The sequence below is a fragment of the Gopherus flavomarginatus genome, chromosome 20, assembly GCF_025201925.1.
Source record: "Gopherus flavomarginatus isolate rGopFla2 chromosome 20, rGopFla2.mat.asm, whole genome shotgun sequence".
Taxonomy (NCBI): domain Eukaryota; kingdom Metazoa; phylum Chordata; order Testudines; family Testudinidae; genus Gopherus; species Gopherus flavomarginatus.
In genome coordinates, this window is record NC_066636.1 from 4,970,762 (window position 1) to 4,992,689 (window position 21,928).

Consider the following 21,928-nt stretch of genomic DNA (forward strand, 5'->3'; position numbering starts at 1 on the left):
TGGCTGGTCAGGTCACCGGGGTCGTCTCTTCACAGCCCATTGTCCTCCCACTGTCCAGAACAGGCTGACTGCCAAGCTGGTCACCTGGTCACTAGGGTTCCCCATCTCCAGGCTGCATAGGCAGCAGGTTATATATATTTGTGGTGATCGAGCACCAGCAATATTCAGGGCTGGGGGCCCTGCTCCAGCAATATTTGGAGCTGGATCTCTCCCCCGGCCCTGCCTGGATCGGGCCCTGACCCCCGCGGGTCTCACCACCCCCCGCTCTGCGTCCCTGCCTGGCAGAAAGCAGCGCGCGCCTGTCCCCTGCCTGCTTCTCCTGCCGGGCTAGAACAGCTCCCGGGAGAACTGCTGTCTGCTGCCCTAGGGTCCTAGCGCCCGCCTACCACTACTGGCAAGGCAGACTGCCCTTACCTTGCCCTTCTGTCCTAGCCCTGAGCCTCTCCAACACCCCAAACTCCTTATCCCCAGCCAGAGCCCTCGTCCCCCTGAACCCTAATCCTCTGCCCCAGCCCTGAGCCCCCCCGCAGCATGAACCCCTCATCTTCAGCCCCACAGCCCTCACCCCACACCCCAACCCTCTGCCCCAGTCCTGAGCCCCCCCCCGCATCATGAACCCCTCATCCCCAGCCAGAGCCCTCATCCCCTGCACCCTAATTCTCTGCCTCAGCCCTGAGCCCCCTCCAGCATCATGAACCCCTCAGCCTCAGCAAGAGCTGTCATCCCTCCGCACCTAATCCTCCGCCCCAGCCCTGAGCCCCCTCCTGCACCATGAACCCCTCATCCTCAGCCCCAACCCTCATTGTCCTGCACCCTGATCCTCTGCCCCAGTTCTGAGCCCTCCCCCACAGCATGAACCCCTCATCCTTAGCCCCAATCCTCATTCTCCTTGTGAAAGCAGAATGAATTATATTGTGAAAATAGAAAGGATTAAAGAAATGCTGTCTGTACCTTTAAGCAAAACGGTTGGAATGCTGCAATCCAGGTGTCAGGAATACAGACATTCACATAGAACTATTGCACCATTTAAGGGCAATTGGTGAAGTATTAGCCTTAGATGGATAAGAGTTAGTAAGGAAGTAGGATATGCATGCTGTACCCCAGCTGAATTTTACTGTTTTGCTTTCTTTGTCCCTTTGTCTAATTCCCGCTCTTTTATCTGTATAAATAAGACTGTTTGGGTCTTGCATGGCCACTCACATTATCTGGGTGTTATTGGCGGAGCGCTGTGCTAATAAAACAGAGTGATCTGACAAATTGTGAGTCCTGATTCTAACTTTGATAATTTGGAGGTTCCACTGAGATGGCAACCGTCTTCACTGGGGCTGTGTGATTCCTGACCATTTTTGTAGGATGACCGTGACAGCCCGCACCTGGGCATTTGGCCCGAGCGGTCCTCCTCTAGGACGGAAAGGCGCATGACCACAGTGAGGTCTACGCCATCGAACCTGTTGGTTCCCACTTTGTTCTGGTAGGGATCCCAGGATCTGACATCAGGAATCTGGTCAGAGTAAGAAAAGCAGTAAGTGCAGGCATGAAGCCCTGGAACAATACTTAAAATGGTGAAATCTGAGGTGATAAAGGTGTCATTTTGGGACATAAACAAGTGATTTAAGAAAAGAGAGTGAAAAGTTAACTCTACAGAGGCTGAAGAGAATTAAGCAGTTAAACTTTGTGGAAAATGTTAAAAAGGACCATGTTAAAGAGACAGAATTCTTGGTTTCTTTGCAGTCAGTCTGAAGGGAAAATGGGCCCCTTTTTCCAGAAGAATGCCTGTAAATAATCCATATATATATATATATATATATACACAACTATGTAAAAACAAAGCAATGTAAGGAAATGTTAAGGAAAAGAAAATGTGTATGTATCTATTTGTCTGTGAAAATATGTAACGTTCTTAGAATCTAAACCAACACATGTGGTTTGTAAAACTCCTGTTTTCTAGGTGTGAGATAAATTGGTTTTGTTTTTGTTGTTAATGCCACTAAAAATTCATTTGACTCTTTAATTCAAAGTTGCAAAACTGACAGATCTTTTTGCAAGACCCAGGTAATTAGTGTTGTTTGGCTTTGGGATTTAGCATTTAACCCTTAAGGGGTAACTTGATTCTTTACAAAAATTAAAATGTTTTTAAATAAAGACCAAGTCATGGCTGCAATAGGGCAGTCAAAATCAGGAGAATAGGCAGAGACTCTGAAGTCTTTTTTTTTTTTTGTAACAATAGCAGATAAAAGCTGTAATGAAAGAATAAGAAATTAACAGTGACCCTCTGAAGCAACAGCAGAAGTGAGGTGCACAAAACAAAAAGAAGCAATGTTAAAAAAGCTGAGCCTTAAAATGACTCTGTGTAATCAGACTGTCACTTTGATAAGGTTACGTGAAAACTCTGTAAGAACAAAACAAACAGTTCCACCTTATGTAAAAATTAATATGGCTAATGTTTAAAAAAAGTTCTAGTATGGAAGGAATGTGCATTTTCCCTAGGATATGTGCAGTGTATATTGTAGAAAGGGATTAAAAAATGCAAATGAAACGTGCTGCTGAATTAAAATCCTATTAGGGGTCCAAAAAGAGCCGCAATAGACTGTGTTTTCTTTTTCAGATCCTTGTGAGTTAAGACAGAGTCTCTGAGCTCTGCTGATGGCTTTGAAGCCAAAAGCCAAGCCTGTGTTGATGCAAATTACCTAACTGATAAAGAAAGATGAGAACTGCCAGCACAAAAGAAGCTGCAAATAAAGAACATAACTGGTCAGCAAACAAATTGCCTACATAAAAGGCATGGTATAAGAAGATACCTTTAATAGATTTGATGCTAATGTTATTGTTAATATTAAACATTAACATAAATTTGATGTTAGTAAGTACCCCTGTAACAACTTACAGTGTGTATGATTTTTGGAAAAATCCTTTAAAGTAATATGGTAATGATGTTTCTCAGCTATTACCTGTGAATAAACTTCACAGCTTAACACAGCAGGAAAAATATTACAAACTTAGTCTCTGCTATATAAGAGGAAAAACTTGAGGTACACCACCTCATGACTTTAATAACTAAGCAGTGGAATAATTTCCGCATAATCCTTAAAAAATAGAAGCCATTAAAACCTGGCCTGCCTATACAACAAACAAGAACAACAACAACAACAAGAAAATATGGGGTAATTCCTCTGTTTTGCCTGCAATCAGCAAGGGTATTTGTAAAAGAAAGGAATCTTTTAAGTAATAATCAATACCACCCCAAAAGGGGTAGAAAAATGTTATTTTTGTCTTTCAGATAATCCAAAGTACAGTATAATGGGCTACATGTATTTGTTAATTCTTGGGGAAAAGTGTTTAAAAAGTGTTAGCAACCCACCAGAAGACAAATGTAAATGTAATGTAAGTACTGTGTTTACCAATAATCACATTTACTATTTGCCACAACAACAACAAAAGAGTCTCAGCTTACTGTAAGCACTGATTTAGCTCAGTTCTCTATCAAGCTTGGCATTGAATGGCACACAGTTATCAATCATCTGTTAAAAGGTAAAAAGGTAATGTGGAAAACTGGACCATTCATATTATACACACAAACGGGGACATGTTAAGAATTGCCACTACAGAAAAACATAACAGCTTACCATTGGTATAACATATTTTCTGGATGGTCTCCCACAACTACTGGCATACTAATGTTACTACCCCTAATTGTGTTTTTGGTTTTAAACTGCATGTGTTTAATTGAAATGTTTAAAATGTCAAAAGGGGGATATGTAGGAGCAGGATTTTATAATGTCCCATAAGAATTACAGTATAATTTGATTTCATCCTGCTAGCCACTTTTTTTAAATAGCAGAAAGAGATGACCCCCTGAGACTATAAGAGTCTGTTTTCCCATATGCATTACATATTGGGCCCTCTCTTAACTCTTTGTTTTAAGACTTAGTTAGTAAGAGACAGGATTTTCTATTGTGTCTATGTTAAGTAAATTAGAGAAACATTAAAGGCCTGGGTCTCAGTGTAAATTGTCTTGGTTATCGATTGTAAAACTTAGCAAGGTTTAATTTGCAATGCCTTTTTTTTTGTGCTCGATATAAAATACTACTGTTTGTATTCTCAATCTGTTTGTGTGAATGAGGAGTGTATGCATCAGGAAAAGATAAAGCGTGAAGGCCATTGTTATAGCCAGAGTCAAGGAAGAATTGTGTCACCCAGGTGACTGCCCCAAAACAGAGAGCTAATATGATGATTTTGAATATCACTGATGAAGAAAGAGATAAGGAACGGTTAATTTGTGGAACCCAGTAATTGTTGGTCATGGCGTACGCCTGACCAAAAGGAGGGATTGTGAAAATAGAAAGGATTAAAGAAATGCTGCCTGTACCTTTAAGCAAAACTGTTGGAATGCTGCAATCCAGGTGTCAGGAACACAGACATTAACATAGAACAATTGCACCGTTTAAGGGCAATTGGTGAAGTATTAGCCTTAGATGGATAAGAGTTAGTAAGGAAGTAGGATATGCATGCTGTGCCCCAGGTGGATTTTACTCTTTTGCTTTCTTTGTCCTTTTGTTTAATTCCCGCTCTTTTATCTGTATAAATAAGATCGTTTGTGTCTTGCATGGTGCTCACATTCTCTGGATGTTGTTAGCAGAGAGCTGCGCTAATAAAACAGAGTGGTCTGACAAACTGTGAGTCCTGAGTCTAACTTTGACACTTCAGACTTCTGGTCTTGTGCTTTCTGTCTGCATGAGAGGAACCGAGGGAGGGGGTGAAGGGGAAGCCCTCTAACAGCCCCTCCCAGAGCTGCAGCTAAAACTCAGGAGTCCTGGGTCCCCTCCTGGGTTCTCTGGGCTTCACTGTGCTGCCCCTGAGTCTATAACTCTGTGTGTCCATCCCGTACAGCCCAGACCACATCAGGCCAAGCCTGGGCTGGGATCAAGGCAGCAGCGCTGGAACAATGTGTATAGGGGTGCTGAGAGCCATTGAACTAAACTTTAAACCCCGGATATAATGGAAACCACTTCAAGCCGCACCCCCCTGCACTGCTAGTTCCAGCACCGATGGTTCCAGGGCAGAGTTAAGGGGATTTCAGGCAGCATCTTCACTCTGCATTGCCAAGGGAGTCAGCGCTCAGCCCCGTGACTGGGTCCCAGCTCATCTTGACCCTTGATCTGGGGATTCATGAGGCTCTGGGGGTGATGGCCAGTCTAGTACTTGGCATAGAAACCGTTTCCCCAGCACAGGGAACCCAGAGGGTCTGATTCCACCGAGCCGAGCGGGAGCTTGGGTGTGTATGGCCTTACTTTAACCCTTTGAGTTCTCAGCATAGCCTTCAGATGGGCGTCTCTCAGATCTGGGGAGAGGAGGGCTGGATTGGCCCAGCCATGGGCAGTGGAGTGGCTGTGCGGGCAGGGAGGCTGAGGTAAGACACACAGGGGCATAAGACGGGCAGTGGCCCCAGTAACTCCTGTGGAGACACGTACACACAATTCCACACACAGACCTACACACACTCTCTCCTTATGCCCTGGGACGGAGCCCACGTTCACAGTCTCTCCCTGCCTAGAGACCACAGACAGTTCCCTTCAGTGCAGGGAGAGCTCAGCAGCGACCAGCAGGGGCTTAACTGCTCCCCCCCCACCTCCAAGCCTAGTAACCATCCCCCAATGCCATGTGTCATAACTCTCCTACTCAGATCTGAACCTTAGAGTTCAGAACATGAGAAGCTAGCATGAAACCCCCAAACTTAATTACCAGCTTGGATCTGATATCGCTGCCACCAGCCAGAAAAATTCCAGTGTCTGGCTCACTCTGGTCTCCCCAAAACCTAAGCTGGAGAACCCCAAGACGCAAATGCCCTGAGTCTCTCCACAAAGGGAAATAACCCACTTCCCTTCCCCCTCTTTACCTCCTCCCAGATTTCCCTGCCCTGGGGACCCTAGGATACTCCCTGCTTCAAGTCCTTGAAAGGCAAGTACCGAGAGATCAAATCTCTCTCTCCCCTCACCCAGAGGGTATGCAAAGTCAGGCTTAGTAAATCTAACACAAAGAGATTTTCCCTTTCCCCCTGTCTTCTTCCTCCCACCAATTCCCTGGTGAGCTGCAGACTCAATTCTCTTGAGCCCCCACTAAAAAAAAAAAATCCAACAGGTCTTAAAAAGAAAGCTTTATATAAAAAGAAAGAAAAAGACATAAAATGGTCTCTGTATCAAGGTGACAATATACAGGGTCAATTGCTTAAAAGAAAAATTGAATAAACAGCCTTATCCAAAAAGAATACAATTTAACACATTCCAGCAACTACACACATGTAAATACAAAAAAAGAATATAAACCTATTGTCTTACTATCCTTGTACTTACAACTTGGAAACAGCAGATTAGAAAGCCTGGAGATTCCTGTGGTCATATTAACTAAATGTCAATTTCTTGTTTGGGCTTTTTATAAACTTGTTTGCACTTTTGTATATAGTTATAAGACTGTCATAACCAATATGTTTTAAAATAACAATTTATGCATAAAGCTAACCAAACAATTTCAACAGGTTTCCACTTTTGGCTCCCAAACATAACAGCATCTTGAAAGTATACCCTCAAATACCCTCAAAGTATTTGCATGTATCTGTATCTACAATTTATTTTGGTTTCATTTTATAGATGGTTTTATTTTATATGCTCTTCTTTTGTTATGTTGAGCTAATAGGAAACAAAGGTTTTTAAGGTTTGTGCTTCTAAACAGTTAACAAGAGTGAAGTTGGTATTACCAAGCAAATTAACTCTAAAAAGCTTGTTAAAATTTTGTTACTAACTCTTTTGCTGTAACAAAGTGTTCAGCAAGGAAAAAAAATACAGCTTATCATGGAAGACTGTGAACATTTATTTTAGCCCTTAAGCGATACATTTAGTATGAAATATTAGTAATGCACCCCGAAGGAAAATGAATGTCTATACAACAATTGCAAAAGTATAGCTTGTGTTATAAAAGGCTCGGTCCCTATTACATTGTTCTTATTACATTGTAAACGAACTAAGTTAAAACTGTGTATTAAGTTTGGGTTACTAAAAACAAACAAACAAACAAAAAACTTTACTATGTTAACTAACAAAAGTTGTTTAAGTTAAAATATCACACCCTGAAGACACTAGATAATAGCTGTATACAGTGAAAAAACCTCCGGGCATCAAGAAAAGAAAAATGCTTTATAAATAAGAGACTGTTCAAATACACTTCTATCTACCATATACGGACAATTAAGTTAACAATCAGACAGAAAACCACTAGCTGGACCAAAAAAACTGTCATTTAATTTCAACTTGGTTACTGTGTAAAAACAACTGTATTCTTGCTGTACTACTGTATTATCATTGTACTGCTGTATTATTGCTGTATTGTATTATTGCTGTACAATACGTACAATGTGTATAACCTTGCTAAGCTGTTTAACCAACACACAGGTAAAAATTAACAAACAAATGGAAGCCAACACCATGAAGCCAAGGAAAAAACAAATTGGTAAAGAAATTAAGTTACACAGTAACTACAAATTGGCAAACAAATTGCCTGTTAATACCAGTCATAATTTGGGTCAGTGACACTGCATCCTAGCTGAGGCACATGTTATTCAGAACAATCTTGGTCAGTGTCTGGGTACCAATATTAAATCCTGACACAGCAATATTTGATAAATTGGTTACTGTTTGTTCAGTAGGTTATCTGGAAGACAGCATCCATAAGAAACAACTGGATCTACATCAACTATTGATATATCACAAAGCAGTTCAACCAATGGAACAGAGAAGCTACCTACTTCTGTTTCCTGCCCAGTAAAGCTTACCCAAGGGTGACGACCAGCAGCAAGGGTAACCTATAACATGAATGGACGGTACTATGTAGTAACTAATTACAATATATTTATATATATAAAGGCCTTAGTGGTAGTGTTACTACTCCAAATTTCTGTTTTACTTCTCATATACGCTGTGGGACACACTATCACAATCCCCATCCCAGTATCTCAAAACACTCAGCCTACTATTAATGAGGAGACAGGTTGTCATAACATTTCTTCCCAGATCTGGACCTTACCGTCCAAAATATGGGTGTTAGCATGAAAACCTCCACGCTTAGTTACTAGCTTGGACCTGGTAATTGCTGCCACCAGCCAGGAATTATACAGTGCCTAGCTCACTGTGGTCTCCCCAAAACCTTCCCTGGGGGACCCCAAGACTCAGATTCCTTGAGTCTCACAACAAAGGGGAATAAACCATTTCCCTTCCCCCTCCTCCCCTCCAGGTGTTCCCTCCCTAGGTTCCTGGAGAGATATACAGAAGCATGCTCCATGAATCTAAACAGAGGGACTCCACCCTCCCTGTTTCAAGTCCTTGAAACACAAGCACCAAGAGAGCTAACCTCTCTCTCCTCTCATCCAGAGGGTATGCAAAGTCAGGCTCAGTAAATCTAACACAAAGAGATTTTCCCCCTGACTTCTTCCTCCCACCAATTCCCTGGTGAGCTGCAGACTCAGTTCCCTGGAGTTAAAACATTCCAGCAACTACACACATGTAAATACAAAAAAAAAAAAAACAACATAAACCTATTGTCTTACTATCCTTGTGCTTACAACTTGGAAACAGAAGATTAGAAAGCCTGGAGATTCCTGTAGTCAAGCTCAGAGCTGAGAGAAGAACAGACCCAAGACAAAGGACAAAGGACTCACACCCAAAACTTCTCCCCACCCAGATTTGAAAAAGTCTTGTTTCCTGATTGGTCCTCTGGTCAGGTGTTTGGTACCCTGTGTTAACCCTTTACAGGTAAAAGAACATTAACCTTTAGCTATCTGTTTATGACACAGGTGATAACTGGAATTGCCCTAATAAGAGTGTATTTCTATCTGTGCCACCAAAGTAAAAGGCCCAAAGTACACCAGCAGCCTGGAAAAACATAGTTACGCTTGAATATAAGGTGGTGTCATATGTACACATACATACTATATATATATAGGCCCATACACACTACAAATATATATGCCATATCCGTATAATTCATATATATTAATTATTTGGAAGTGTCAGGTGCTCTTCTAGGATGTTGCCAGCCCCAGCTCCCCGGGCCTCGGCATCCATGTCCCGGCTGTTGGCTCCTCCTGGCCTTTGCATTCCTCTGCCCCTGGCCTGGAACAGGGTCTGACCTCAGGTGGCCAACGTGGCTCATGGCCCAGGCCCTCTGCCCTTCAGGGTCTCTTCCTCAGCGCCCAGCGGGGAGTAGGACCCTGCGGGGGGAGGGAACTGAAGCACAGGTGGACCATAAAATTGTCACCCTAGAATCACCCTCTTCATGGCAGCGGGTGTCTCCCCCAGGATCTGCAGGGCAGCGTGCGGAGAATCTGCCACTTCCTGGGGAAGGAGCTGAGTGAGGAGCAAGTGGCCGCGGTGGTGGAGAACGCCTCCTTCCAGAGCATGAAGGGGAACAAAATGTCCAACTTCTCCCAGCTGCCGGACGAGTCCATGGAGCACGAGAAGGGGGAGCTCCTGAGGAAAGGTGAGTCCAGGTCTGGGCTAGCAAGGGGCTGCGAGCTGGGACTGAGGTGCACCAGCAGAGCTGTGGGGGCAGGACTGGGGGGCAGGGGCTGTGGGTTGGGAGTGAGGGGCATGGGCAGAGCTTGTGGGGGCAGGGCTGGGGGGCAGCGGCTGTTAGTAGGGAGTGAGGGGCAGGGCCAGACCTTGTAGCTGCAGGGGCCGTGGGTTGGGAGTGAGGGGCACCAGCAGAGCTTGTGGGGACAGAGCTGGGGGGAGGGGCTGTGTGTTGGGAGTAAGGGGCATGGGCAGAGCTTGCAGGGTTAGAACTTGTGGGGGCAGGGGCTCTGGGTAGGGAGTGAGGGGCACCCTAGACCATATCGCCAGTGCTGCGCAGGGATCTGCGGTGACTGGAGGAACCATCTTTCGGAGGCACAGAGCCAGCGATTCGACACCGTTTTCCGGGAGCGGATGCAGGGTCTGGGTCTGACCTTCCCCTGGGACTGATGGCCTCACGCCCGCCACATCTGTACCTGCAATACACCAGCCCTGTGCCATCCATGTGCTCCTTCTCTTACTGTGCCCTGGGAGATGCCCCCTGGGCAGACTCACTACAGCATCAGCGATAGGCAGAGCTGGGCTGGGGCATGTGTCCGGCAGAGGTCAGTGAGGACGCGCGCATGGCACGGCTTAGCTGAAGTGTATTTAAAATCTGTCCATTGCAGCATTTTCCTGGTCCTGCTTGCAGGCAGGGGGCTGTGCAGGGCAGTGTGAAAGTCTGCACAGAGGTAGCCTGGAGCATGATGCAGGAGATGGGCCTCTGTGCAGGGAGCAGCCTGCTCTGTCTCTCTTGGGTTTGGGTTCCTGTGCGTGAGGGCTCTGGATTGGAAGAATTAAAATCAGGTGATGTGGCAACCTTCCAGCAAGAGGATTTGGTTTTTTATTTAACTTGTCTGGGTTTGCCATGAACAGAACATGATCCCATCCAGCAGGGAGCAGTAGGAAAACACACACGCACACGAGCGCACTCTTACACGCACACACACACACCTCCACTCACACTCTCTCTCTCTCTCTCGCCCAGGCCCCCCGTCCCCATTCCAAAAGTTGTGATAGCTGGTGAGCCAGTTCCCAGGTAGATCCCAGCAATACCCCCAGGGGCCAGGATGCTGTCATACCATACGACACAATTCTCATAACTTCACATGCATTAATGATACACGTCTATGGACAGAGAAATGACTTTCAGCAGATCATGCCCTTTCCCCTGGTGCCTCACCCAGCCTGCTTTATATGCAATATCACAATTATATAAAAATGAGGAATATGGGGGTTACAGGGCAGGGAAGGAACAAAAAATTATGGCCCATGACCTGTCCATGACTCATACTATAAATACCCCTGCTTGAATGTTGGGGGGAGGCTGGATGTTGGGGGGGGGCACCCTGGAGGGCCTGCTGTCACTCCAGCCGCTGCCGGAGGAGGAGCCCTGTGAAGGTGCTGGAGCCGAGGGAGCCGGCGGGGGCTGTAGAGAGGAGCATCCCCATGTGGGCAGGGTCTTGCCAGCAGTTTTCTGAGCAAAGCCCTGATGGCTCGTCCCTGCAGGGCCAATGGCTCTACGTTCCCAGCTGCCAGTCCCAACGGGGGCTCACCCAGCCCAGCTCCCCAGGCCTCCAGCCGCCCGTCTCTGCACCTGGCCTAGGCTGGATTCCTCCTGTTTGCCCACGTGGTGTGAGTAGAGGTGCATGCGCTTGCCCCTGCCTGGCCAATGGCTGGCTCACTCCTCTGCCAGGTCAATATTGACCGTCAAGGTGGAGAACTGCTGCCCCCATCCTGCCTGTCCTTGTCTCGAATCCAGGGCCCGTGGCAGAGGGTGATGTGGCCACTTGGGCTGCACCGCCCCCTCCCGCCGCGACGGCATCACCCAATGACCTCCCATGGCAGCAGCACATGCCCTTACTACAGGAGTTATCGCACACAGCAGGGCTCTTGCCTGGTTATGGGAGGGGGATGGGGTCTAGTGATTAAAATGGGATGGGGAAGGCTGAGTGGCAGGACTCCTGGGTTCTTTTCCCAGCGCTGGGAGTGGGGTGGGGTCTAGTGGTTAGTTATTACCTGTGATGTTACCATGGGTAATCATAAGGGTACCTGCACAGAAGAAAATCTCTGGGTGTGCAGTTGTTATGGACACATCACATTTGGGATTAAGTCTCCCCTGGAATGCCGGCTCTATGATAATGTAACCACTTTCCAGATAATATGGATGCCAAGGTGTGAAAATTTAGATTTAAGCTGGCAGCAGCCTGCAGCCAGAAATACCCCCCTGTTTGGCAAAGGTGTGGAAGCCACTGTGGGTGCATGTGCAACCAGCACTTTTCATGGGGTCTTTCCAGTCCATAACATGGATGGGGTGACACACCCTAGAGAATGGTGAATGGACCGGGTACCAGGACCGGCTCTAACACTTTTGCTGCCCCAAGGAAGAAAAGAAAAAATGACATTGCTCTGCTGAAACAACCCCCACTGCCTGAGCGCTGTCCCACACTGGCAGCCCCACGCTGAGCGCCACGTCATCCTGCCCAAACAACCCACCCAAAGCTACGCCACCCTCCCCAAACAACACCCCCAGAGCCACACCACCCTGCCCAAACAGCCCCCCCAGCGCCGCACCGCTCTGCAGAAACAACCTCTCCAGCGCAGTGCCACCTTGCAGAAACAACCCCCCAGTGCTGCACCGCCCTACAGAAACAAACAACAGCTAAGCACCGTCCGGCCGCAACAAACAATCAAAAACCAATGAGCACCGCTCCGCCGCACCAAAAAAAACCCAAACCTGAGAGCTGCTCCGCATCCAAAGATTAGCCGCCCATTACAAAGTGCCCCCCCACACATATGCTTGGTCGGCTGGTGCCTGAAGCCAGCCCTGCCGGGTACACCCCAGCCGCAGCACATCCCTAGAAGGGCTGAAGCAGCAATTTCAGTGGTGGGTGAGGGGATACCCATGGCCTTGTTGCTGGAAAAGGGATTTGTGGGCAGCAGAAACCACAGGGTTGGGTGTGTGGAATTTAGGGACCGGTTGGGTAACTAAGCAAATGATAAAGCAAACTGTAAAACTTCAACACCAAATGGATGAGCTACTGGCACAGCAACTGGCTGCGATTGCGACAGGCTGGGGAAGAGGGCGGCGGAGGTGAAGCTGAGGGTAACCCCGTGGCCAGGGAACCTTGTGACGTGGGTGGGGGGTGGCTTTGAAAGGCGAACCTGGGGGGAGGTGTGTTTGGGAATCCAAAAAGCTCAACTGTGGGGCTGGCACCTGTGGAATTGTTACCCTGGTATCTTAGAATGCGGCAGCAACTGAGGTGGGTCTCCATGAGCCCCATGGGAGTAATGAGAAAGGGAGGAGCTGGCTGGGAACCACTGGGGGATAAATGGAGTGGATGGAATGGAGTAAAATGGACACACTCAGTTAAGTGTTTGTCCAGAGAATGTATTCAGATGGGTCCCTCCTCAAGGGCCATGGAGGAGTAAAATTAAGGGCCTGTTGCAAATGAGGCCATTGTGGGGAGTGTATATATGGCGAACGGGGTGTTTTGATGGGAGCGTAAATACTCCCTTTCTCTGTGAATATCTAGCCTGGTCCACACTACGCTGTTAATCCGATTTTAACAGCATTAAATCGATTTAATGCTGCACCTGTCCACACTACACTGCTCTTTATATCGATTTAAAGGGCTCTTTAAATTGATTTCTGTACTCCTTCAAAACAAGAGGAGTAACACTAAAATCGATATTACTATATCGATTTAGGGTTATTGTAGACGCAAATCGACATTATTGGCCTCATTCTTTTACAGTAGCTACCCACAGTGCACCGCTCCAGAAATCGACGCTAGCCTCGGACCACGGATGCACACCACCTAATTAATGTGCCTAGTGTGGATGCGCACAATCGACTTTATAATATCTGTTTTATAAAATCGGTTTAAGCTAATTCAAATTTATCCTGTAGTGTAGACGTACCCTCTGATATCCAAGATCTGAACAAGAGCCCATGAACACTGCAGAGGCAGCTCAGTGCAACTGCCAACAACTGGCCACATTTAAACTACATTCTATCTATCCTCATATACACACTCTCTCTCACAAACCCCATATACTCTATCTATTCTGACATCCATCCATCCCTGCTCTTGGCAGTACACCAAACTCTGGTGCTGCGCGAGGAACAGCCGTATGAGGGAAGGTGCAGGACACTATATTGCCCAGGGGGCAGTGGGGCAGATGGAGCACTGACACATGGGCATCTTGATCCCTGGCGCTATCAGGAAATGTGCGGCCATGCGTCCGATGCTTTTCCCATGCCGGGACACCTGGGAAGGTGGGTCCCAGAAGAAAAGAGGTGGCATGTTAGGAGTATTAGTGTCAATGTAGGATCCAGGCCTGCAGTTTTGCGTAAGATAGGACTTTGAGTTCGACTTGCCTGGTGGGTTTTGCACATACAGTTCTACTAATACGTTTGAGGGGCATGAGCAAAAGCTTGTGGGGGTAGGAGCTGTGGGTTGGGAGTGAGGGGCACCCTAGACCATATCCCCTATGGTTTGCAGGGATCTGCCATGACTGGAGGAACTATCTCTCGGAGGCACAGAGCCAACGATTCGACACTGTTTACTGGGAATGAATGCAGGGTCTGGGCATGACCTTCCCCTGGGACTGATGGCCTCACGTCCGCCACATCTGCACCCACAATACACTGGCCCTGTGCCACCCACAGCTCTTACTGTGCCCTGGGAGATACTTTCCCTTTATAGCTATGATAGGGTAACAGCCCTCTTGTGTACAATACTATAAAATCCCGAGCGGCCACAGACACCAAAATCCTTTTACCTGTAAAGGGTTAAGAAGCTCAGGTAACCTGACTGATAGAGCCAGCCTAGAGCACGGTGCAGGAGATGGGCCTCTGTGCAGGGAGCAGCCTGCTCTGTCTCTCTCGGGTTTGGGTTCCTGTGCGTGAGGGCTCTGGATTGGAAGAAATAAAATCAGGTGATGTGGCAACCTTCCAGCAAGAGGATTTGGTTTTTTTATCTAACTTCTCTGGGTTTGCCATGAACAGAACATGATCCCATCAAGCAGGGAGCAGCAGGAACACATGTACACACACGCACAGTCTCTCTCTCTCTCCCCCCCACCCTCAGACCCTCCCCCCACCCCCATTCCAAAGGTTGTGATTGCTGATGACCCAGTTCCCAGGTAGATCCCAGCAATACCCCCAGGGGCCAGGATGCTGTCATACCATACGACACAATTGTCATAACTTCACATGCATCAATGATACACGTCTATGGATAGAGAAATGATTGCAAATGGGGCCATGGTCGGGGGAGGTATATATGGTAAACGGGGTGTTTTGCTAGGAATGTAAATATTCTCTTTCTCTGGCAATATCTGGTCTCCAGGATCTGAACAAGAGCCCATGAACACTGCAGAGGCAGCTCGCTGCAACTGCCAACATTTAAAATAGATTCTCCAGAGTGGTGTGGAAAGCATGTGAACCCTGGAGTTGGAAGGGATCTCAGGAGATATTTAGTCCAACCCTTAGTTCAAAGCAGGATCAATCCTCAGACCCCTAAATGGGCCCCCTCAGGAATTGAACTCACAGCCTTGGGTTTAGCAGACTAATGCTTAAACCACAAAGCTCTCTCTCCACCATCCAGAGGAGGAGTGGCAGTGTTTCTGGTGGTGGCCTGGATCTTGGACTGTATTACAATGGCCAGGGCTCACCATCTTACTGTGGATTAGCCTGGCTATTGGCCCGTTTATTAAGTGTGCTACTCCCAGACACCAGCCGATAGTCCAGGGACACTTCCACCAAACACGTCACCGGCCACCAACAGTACCCTGAGCCGGAGCCACATCCTGCATTGACTACGAGAAAGGGACTGAGAGACTTTGTCCATTGGACCATATGAACTGGAAACATAAACTCACTGAACTCTCATCAAATGAGGGTCAATCCATTCTCCTCATCGTATCCTCTCATTATACCCCACACCCAATTTAGCCATTCTATAAACAATGTACCCTCATCTCGATGTCTGTACTTTGACCCGTAAACCTTTTACCCCCAATGGCGGATATTGCAGTTCATGTATTCCATATGACACCTGATCTTAAACCCAACTTTGCACCTCTTGATAAGCTGTACATCATTCTCTGATAAACAAAAACTTCTGCCTTTAAACTCTGTACTGTTTTTTTTATTTTAAACCTTATCTTAATATAATCTTGCAATGTATGCTACAGTGGTTGAGGGAGACAACCACTGGTTGTCACATATGAGTAATGTAAGAGGCCCTCCACCGAAAGCGTAATAGATGACACAGACCGAACCTGCTCGGACCCATTACTATGGGGAGTCTGAGACACTGATTGGAATATACTTGCAGTATGTCCATAGGAGGGGAAGTGCAGGGCACCCAAAGGGCAGTGAGGCAGATGGAGCACTGACACGTGGCATCTTGATACCTGGCGCTATCAGGAAATGTGCAGCCATACGTCTGATGCTTTCCCCGGGCCGGGACACTTGGGAAGGTGGGTCCCAGAAGAAAAGAGGTGGTGTGTTAGGAGTATTAGTGTCAATGTAGGATCCAGGCCTGTAGTTTTGCCTGAGAGAGGACTTTGAGTTCGGCTTGTCTGGAGGGTTTTCGGTATACAGTTCTACTAATACGTGTGATCAAAGACAGACACGGTATCTGTAGCTTTTGCCTAAATCCGCTGGGTTTGTTGGTATAATGGGAGTAGATAACAGCAGTTAAAGTGTTACTGGGCATGGGGGGAGTGTAATATACAAGCCCCCAGTTGAAGACTGCCCCAACTCCTTACCCCTCCCAGGGGATACTCAAGGGGTGGGACGAAGACCCCAACTTAAGACCCTCCAAAACGGAGCATGACCATAGATTGTAAGGGGTGGGACTAGGGGCGTGCCTTGTGGGTATATTTGGGCCTGCTAAGAAGGAGGAGATGGGAAATCGGGACTAGGGATGGGGAGCAGGGACACAGGCGCTGTCAGAGCTGGGAACGGAGCTCTGGGGAACAGGCACCATCAGGCAACCCCAATAACCGTGGCATTGCGTGCACTTCAGGCTGTAAGCCCTGGATATAATGGAAACCATTTCAAGCTGTTACCCCCCCGCACTGCTAGTTCCAGCACCTACGGGTCCAGGGCAGAATTAAGGGGATTTCAGGCAGCATCTTCAGTCTGCATTGCCAGGGGAGTCAGTGCTCAGCCCCGTGAGTGGGTCCCAGCTCATCTTGACCCTTGATCTGGGGATTCATGAGGCTCTGGAGGCGATGCCCAGTCTAGTACTTGGCTTAGGAACCGTTTCCCCAGCACAGGGAACCCAGAGGGTTTGGTTCTACCCAACCGAGCGGGAGCTGGGGTGAGTCTGGCCCTGCTTTAACCCTTTGAGTTCTCAGCACAGCCTTCAGATGGGCGTCTCTCAGCTGGATTGTCCCAGCCGTGGGCAGTGGAGTGGCTGTGGGGGCAGGGAGGGTGAGGTAAGACACATAGGGGAGCAAGAGGGGGAGTGGCCCCAGTAACTCCTGTGGAGACACGTACACACAATCCCACGCACAGACCTACTCATACTCTCTTCTTATGGCCTGGGACGGTGCCCACGTTCCCAGTCTCCCTCTGTCTGGAGACCTGGACAGTTCCCTTCAGCCCAGGGAGATCTCAGCAGCGACCAGCAGGGGTTAAGCCCCCACCCCACCCTTCCCCCTAGTAACTGCCATGAAAGCACATAGATCAGTGACCCCTCCCCATGGGGGTGGGAAGATAGGATCTGCCACACCCCTGCCCCCTCCACTCTCACACAAGACCCTGAGCACCCGACACAGCTGGGAAGGGGTGCAGGGACCTGCCAGGGACAGGCACCCCAGAGTCATGAGCTGCTGTGACAGTGCAGGGCCCTGGGTGGGGTTAAAGGCATCGGCTCCTCCCAGGTCCAAGGGTCGCTGTGCCTGGCAGGACCACCGAAGGCTGAATGGCACTGGCTCTGCCCGGGTCCAAGGGTTGCTGAGGAGGGAGCAGAGGGTCTGGACCTGTTACACACCCTCACAGAGGGCTCTCACCCCAGGCACGGGACTGTTCTCCCAGCTGCAGATACCAGCACAGGCCCTTGGGTTGTTCCGGGAGCACGCCAAGGAATCAGCTCAGCTGGTGGCAAGGTGCAGCTGGCTCTGGGCTGGGAGAGCCAAGTAATAGCCTCAGCCAGCTCCCTGCAGAGCTGAGCCTCCCGTTGCCAGGCTGAGGCGCTGGAGACCCCTGATTTTCAGGAGAGAGGACCGCCACAGCGCTCCCTGCAGCACAGCTCCCCTAGTAGCGCATAGGGACCAACACTGACACCAGGAGGTCTTTCTCTGTCCAAGCCCTGCCATGGCGCGTCAATACTTCACCCACAAGGGAGTGCTGTTCCCATGCATGGATTTTTCCCCCGAGAAGCTGAGCTACGTGGAGAATGAATTCCAGGTGCAGGATGACGACGTCTTCAACATCGCCTACCCCAAGTCAGGTAGGGGAGAGCGGGGGTGTGTGTGTGTAGGGGGGTCCTGACACACTCACGGACATTAGATGGAAACACCAAACCTGTCACATGACCTGATTTCCTACATGCCAGACTCCAGGAACCCCTTCCCCCGCCCAGAGTGAGACAAAGCAGGCTGCTCCCTGGGGCCCAACTCACCCATCTGGTGCTGGGCTGACTCTCTGCAGACACACTCTAACCTCCGGCTTTCTCCAGAGCCACCGGCAGGGCCAAGAGACCCCTGGCACAGCACAGTGAGAGCTTCTGATTTCAGCGCTGTCAATGCACCTCAGCTGATGGGGGCTAGGGGCCAGGACTCCCGGGGTCTCTCCCCGGCTCTGGGAGCAGAGGGGGACCTAGCAGGTTGAGGGGTTGTTTCAGGCCCATTAACCCTTTCATCCCCAGGCACTAGCTGGATGCTGGAGATTCTGAGTCTGATCCGTTCTGATGGGGACCCCGGCTGGGTGCGCAGTGTGCTGAACTGGGACCGGGCGCCCTGGGTGGAGTACGGACCAGGGCTGGAGGCCGCCCTGAAATACCCCCCGCCACGCCTGCTCTGCTCCCACCTCCCCGTCCAGCTCTTCCCCAAGTCCCTGCAGCGCTCCAAGGCCAAGGTGAGAGGCGGGAGAGCAGGGGCTGCAAGTCAGGATTGAGGGACACCAACAGAGCTGTGAGTCAGGAGGGGGGTGAATCCAGGGCTGCTGCTGGGTGTGAGTTACAGCAATGTCGGTGCGTGAAAGAATAGGCAGCAGGGTGCGGCGAAACCTTCTCCCTGCAGAGGGTGGGGAGGTGACGGCCCGGGTTGGGTGGCTAATTGCTAAGTTCACTTGGCATCCCCCTCCCCTGATTGTTAGTGACCCCCATCCTCTCCCCCCAGATCATCTACACCCTGCGCTGCCCCAAGGACGTCCTGGTCTCGCTGTACCACTTTTCCAAGATCCTGCGTTTCTTCAGGGAGCCTGGCTCACTGGACTCCTTCCTCGAGGACTTTCTGAGCGGGAACGGTGAGCAGCACCCTGGGGCCCTTGGGGGCCCTGCTGCAGCTAGCGACACGCAGGCAGCCTCCCGCCGCCTGATGCCTTGGCACCCAGCCGCTCACTGATTGGATCCAGTTTGTGCATCCCCAGCCAGCTCTGAGCTGCTCTTTGCCCAGGGCTTAATAGGCTGCTGAGTGGGGCTTAAGAAGCTGTTGCATGGCCATCCGGCGGCGCACCATGGAGGGAACTTAGGTGGAGGTAGTGCTTAAGTTGTGCTAGGGCCCTGGCACCTCCAGGCCTGGCAGTTCAGAGCCCTGGCACCTCCGGTCTGGCTGCATCAGTTATGAACGGAAAAAAATTGCTTGAGCCCCAGCACCACTTTAATTATAAATTGAAGAGTGGGTGGAGGGCCGGGTGGTGCCAGCTCTGGAGTTACCGTGCCGCTCTCCCCTGCACAGTGGTGTATGGCTCCTGGTTCGACCACGTCACCGGCTGGATGGGGCTGAAAGGCAACGAGAACTTCTTCTCTATCACGTACGAGGAGCTGCAGCAGGTAGGGAAACCACCCCCTTGGGACACACCCAGATAACTCCAGTCCTGGGGTCACGCCCACACATAACCCCACCCCCTGGTGACACCAAACGTAGCCCCCCCAACCACCCCACATGTAGCCCCCCCCGAGCCACCCCACATGTACCCCGCCCCTGAGCCATCCCCACACTTAATCCCGCCCCAGGCCCCCAGCCAGGTGCTGTTCTAGGCTGTTGGCAGCCCCAGCTCCCCAGGCCTCGGCGTCCATGTCCCGGCTGTTGGCTCCTCCTGGCCTTTGCATTCCTCTGCCCCTGGCCTGGAACAGGGTCTGACCTCAGGTGGCCAACGTGGCTCATGGCCAAGGCCCTCTGCCCTTGAGGGTCTCTTCCTCAGCGCCCAGCGGGGAGTAGGACCCTGCGGGGGGAGGGAACTGAGGCACAGGTGGACCATAATATTGTCGCCCTAGAATCACCCTCTTCATGGCAGCGGGTGTCTCCCCCAGGATCTGCAGGGCAGCGTGCGGAGAATCTGCCACTTCCTGGGGAAGGAGCTGAGTGAGGAGCAAGTGGCCGCGGTGGTGGAGAACGCCTCCTTCCAGAGCATGAAGGGGAACAAAATGTCCAACTTCTCCCAGCTGCCGGACGAGTCCATGGAGCACGAGAAGGGGGAGTTTCTGAGGAAAGGTGAGTCCAGGCCTGGGATAGCAGGGGGCTGCGAGCTGGGATTGAGGTGCATCAGCAGAGCTGCGGGGACAGGGCTGTGGTTTGGAAGTGAGGGGCACCCTAGACGATATCCCCTGTGCTGTGCAGGGATCTGCGGTGACTGGAGGAACCATCTCTCCGAGGCACAGAGCGAGCGATTCGACACCGTTTTCCGGGAGCGGATGCAGGGTCTGGGTCTGACCTTCCCCTGGGACTGATGGCCTGACGCCCGCCACATCTGTACCTGCAATACACCAGCCCTGTGCCATCAATGCGCTGCTTCTCTTACTGTGCCCTGGGAGATGCCCCCTGGGGCAGCCTCACTACGGCATCAGCAATAGGCAGAGCTGGGCTGGGGCATGTGTCCGGCAGAGGTCAGTGAGGACATGCACATGGCACGGCTCAGCTGAAGTGTATTTAAAATCTGTCCATTGCAGCATTTTCGTGGTCCTGCTTGCAGGCAGGGGCCTGTGCAGGGCAGTGTGAAAGTCTGCCCAGAGCCAGCCTGGAGCATGATGCAGGAGATGGGCCTCTGTGCAGGGAGCAGCCTGCTCTGTCTCTCTTGGGTTTGGGTTCCTGTGCATGAGGGCTCTGGACTGGAAAAAATAAAATCAGGTGATGTGGCAACCTTCCAGCAAGAGGATTTGGTTTTTTTATCTAACTTCTCTGGGTTTGCCATGAACAGAACATGATCCCATCCAGCAGGGAGCAGTAGGAATACACACACACACACACACACACACGCACACACACACACACACACACACCCACTCACACTCTCTCTCTCCAGCCCAGGCCCCCCGTCCCCAGTCCAAAAATTGTGATAGCTGGTGAGCCAGTTCCCAGGTAGATCCCAGCAATACCCCCAGGGGCCAGGATGCTGTCATACCGTACAACACAATTGTCATAACTTCACATGCATCAATGATACACGTCTATGAATAGAGAAATGACTTTCAGCAGATCATGCCCTTTCCCCTGGTGCCTCACACAGCCTGCTTTATATGCAATATCACAATTATATAAAAATGAGGAATATGGGGGTTACAGGGCAGGGAAGAAAGAAAAAATTATGGCCTATGACCTGTCCATGACTTATACCATAAACACCCCTGCTCGAATGTTGGGGGGAGGCTGGATGTTGGGGAGGTGCCCTGGAGGGCCTGCTGCTACTCCAGCCACTGCTGGAGGAGGAGCCCCATGAAGGTGCTGGAGCCGAGGGAGCCGGCGGGGGCTGTAGAGAGGAGCATCTCCATGTCGGCAGGGTCTTGCCAGCAGTTTTTTGAGCAAAGCCCTGATGGCTCGTCCCTGCCTGGCCAATGGCTCTACATTCCCGGCTGCCAGTCCCAACGGGGGCTCACCCAGCCCAGCTCTCCAGGCCTCCGGCCGCCCGTCTCTGCACCCGGCCTAGGCTGGATTCCTCCTGTTTGCCCACACGGTGTGAATGGAGGGAGATGCGCTTGCCCCTGCCTGGCCAATGGCTGGCTGACTCTGCCAGGTCAATATTGGCTGTCCCCATCCTGCCTGTCCTTGTCCCGAGTCCAGGGCCCGAGGCAGAGGGTGATGTGGCTACTTGGGCTGCACCGCCCCCTCCCTCCCCCACGGCATCACCCAATGACCTCCCATGGCAGCAGCACATG

The 21,928-nt window shown here is 50.1% G+C and overlaps 1 protein-coding gene across 1 annotated transcript; it reads left to right on the forward strand.

The window, feature by feature from the left end:
• Positions 1-17,151: 17,151 nt before the first annotated feature.
• On the forward strand, positions 17,152-20,506 carry LOC127038383 (sulfotransferase 2B1-like). Its single transcript, XM_050930961.1, has 7 exons — positions 17,152-17,216; positions 17,925-18,067; positions 18,485-18,693; positions 18,957-19,083; positions 19,515-19,609; positions 20,090-20,270; positions 20,397-20,506. The coding sequence occupies exons 1-7, from the start codon at positions 17,152-17,154 to the stop codon at positions 20,504-20,506; spliced, it is 930 nt and encodes a 309-aa protein (XP_050786918.1).
• The last annotated feature ends 1,422 nt before the right edge of the window (positions 20,507-21,928 follow it).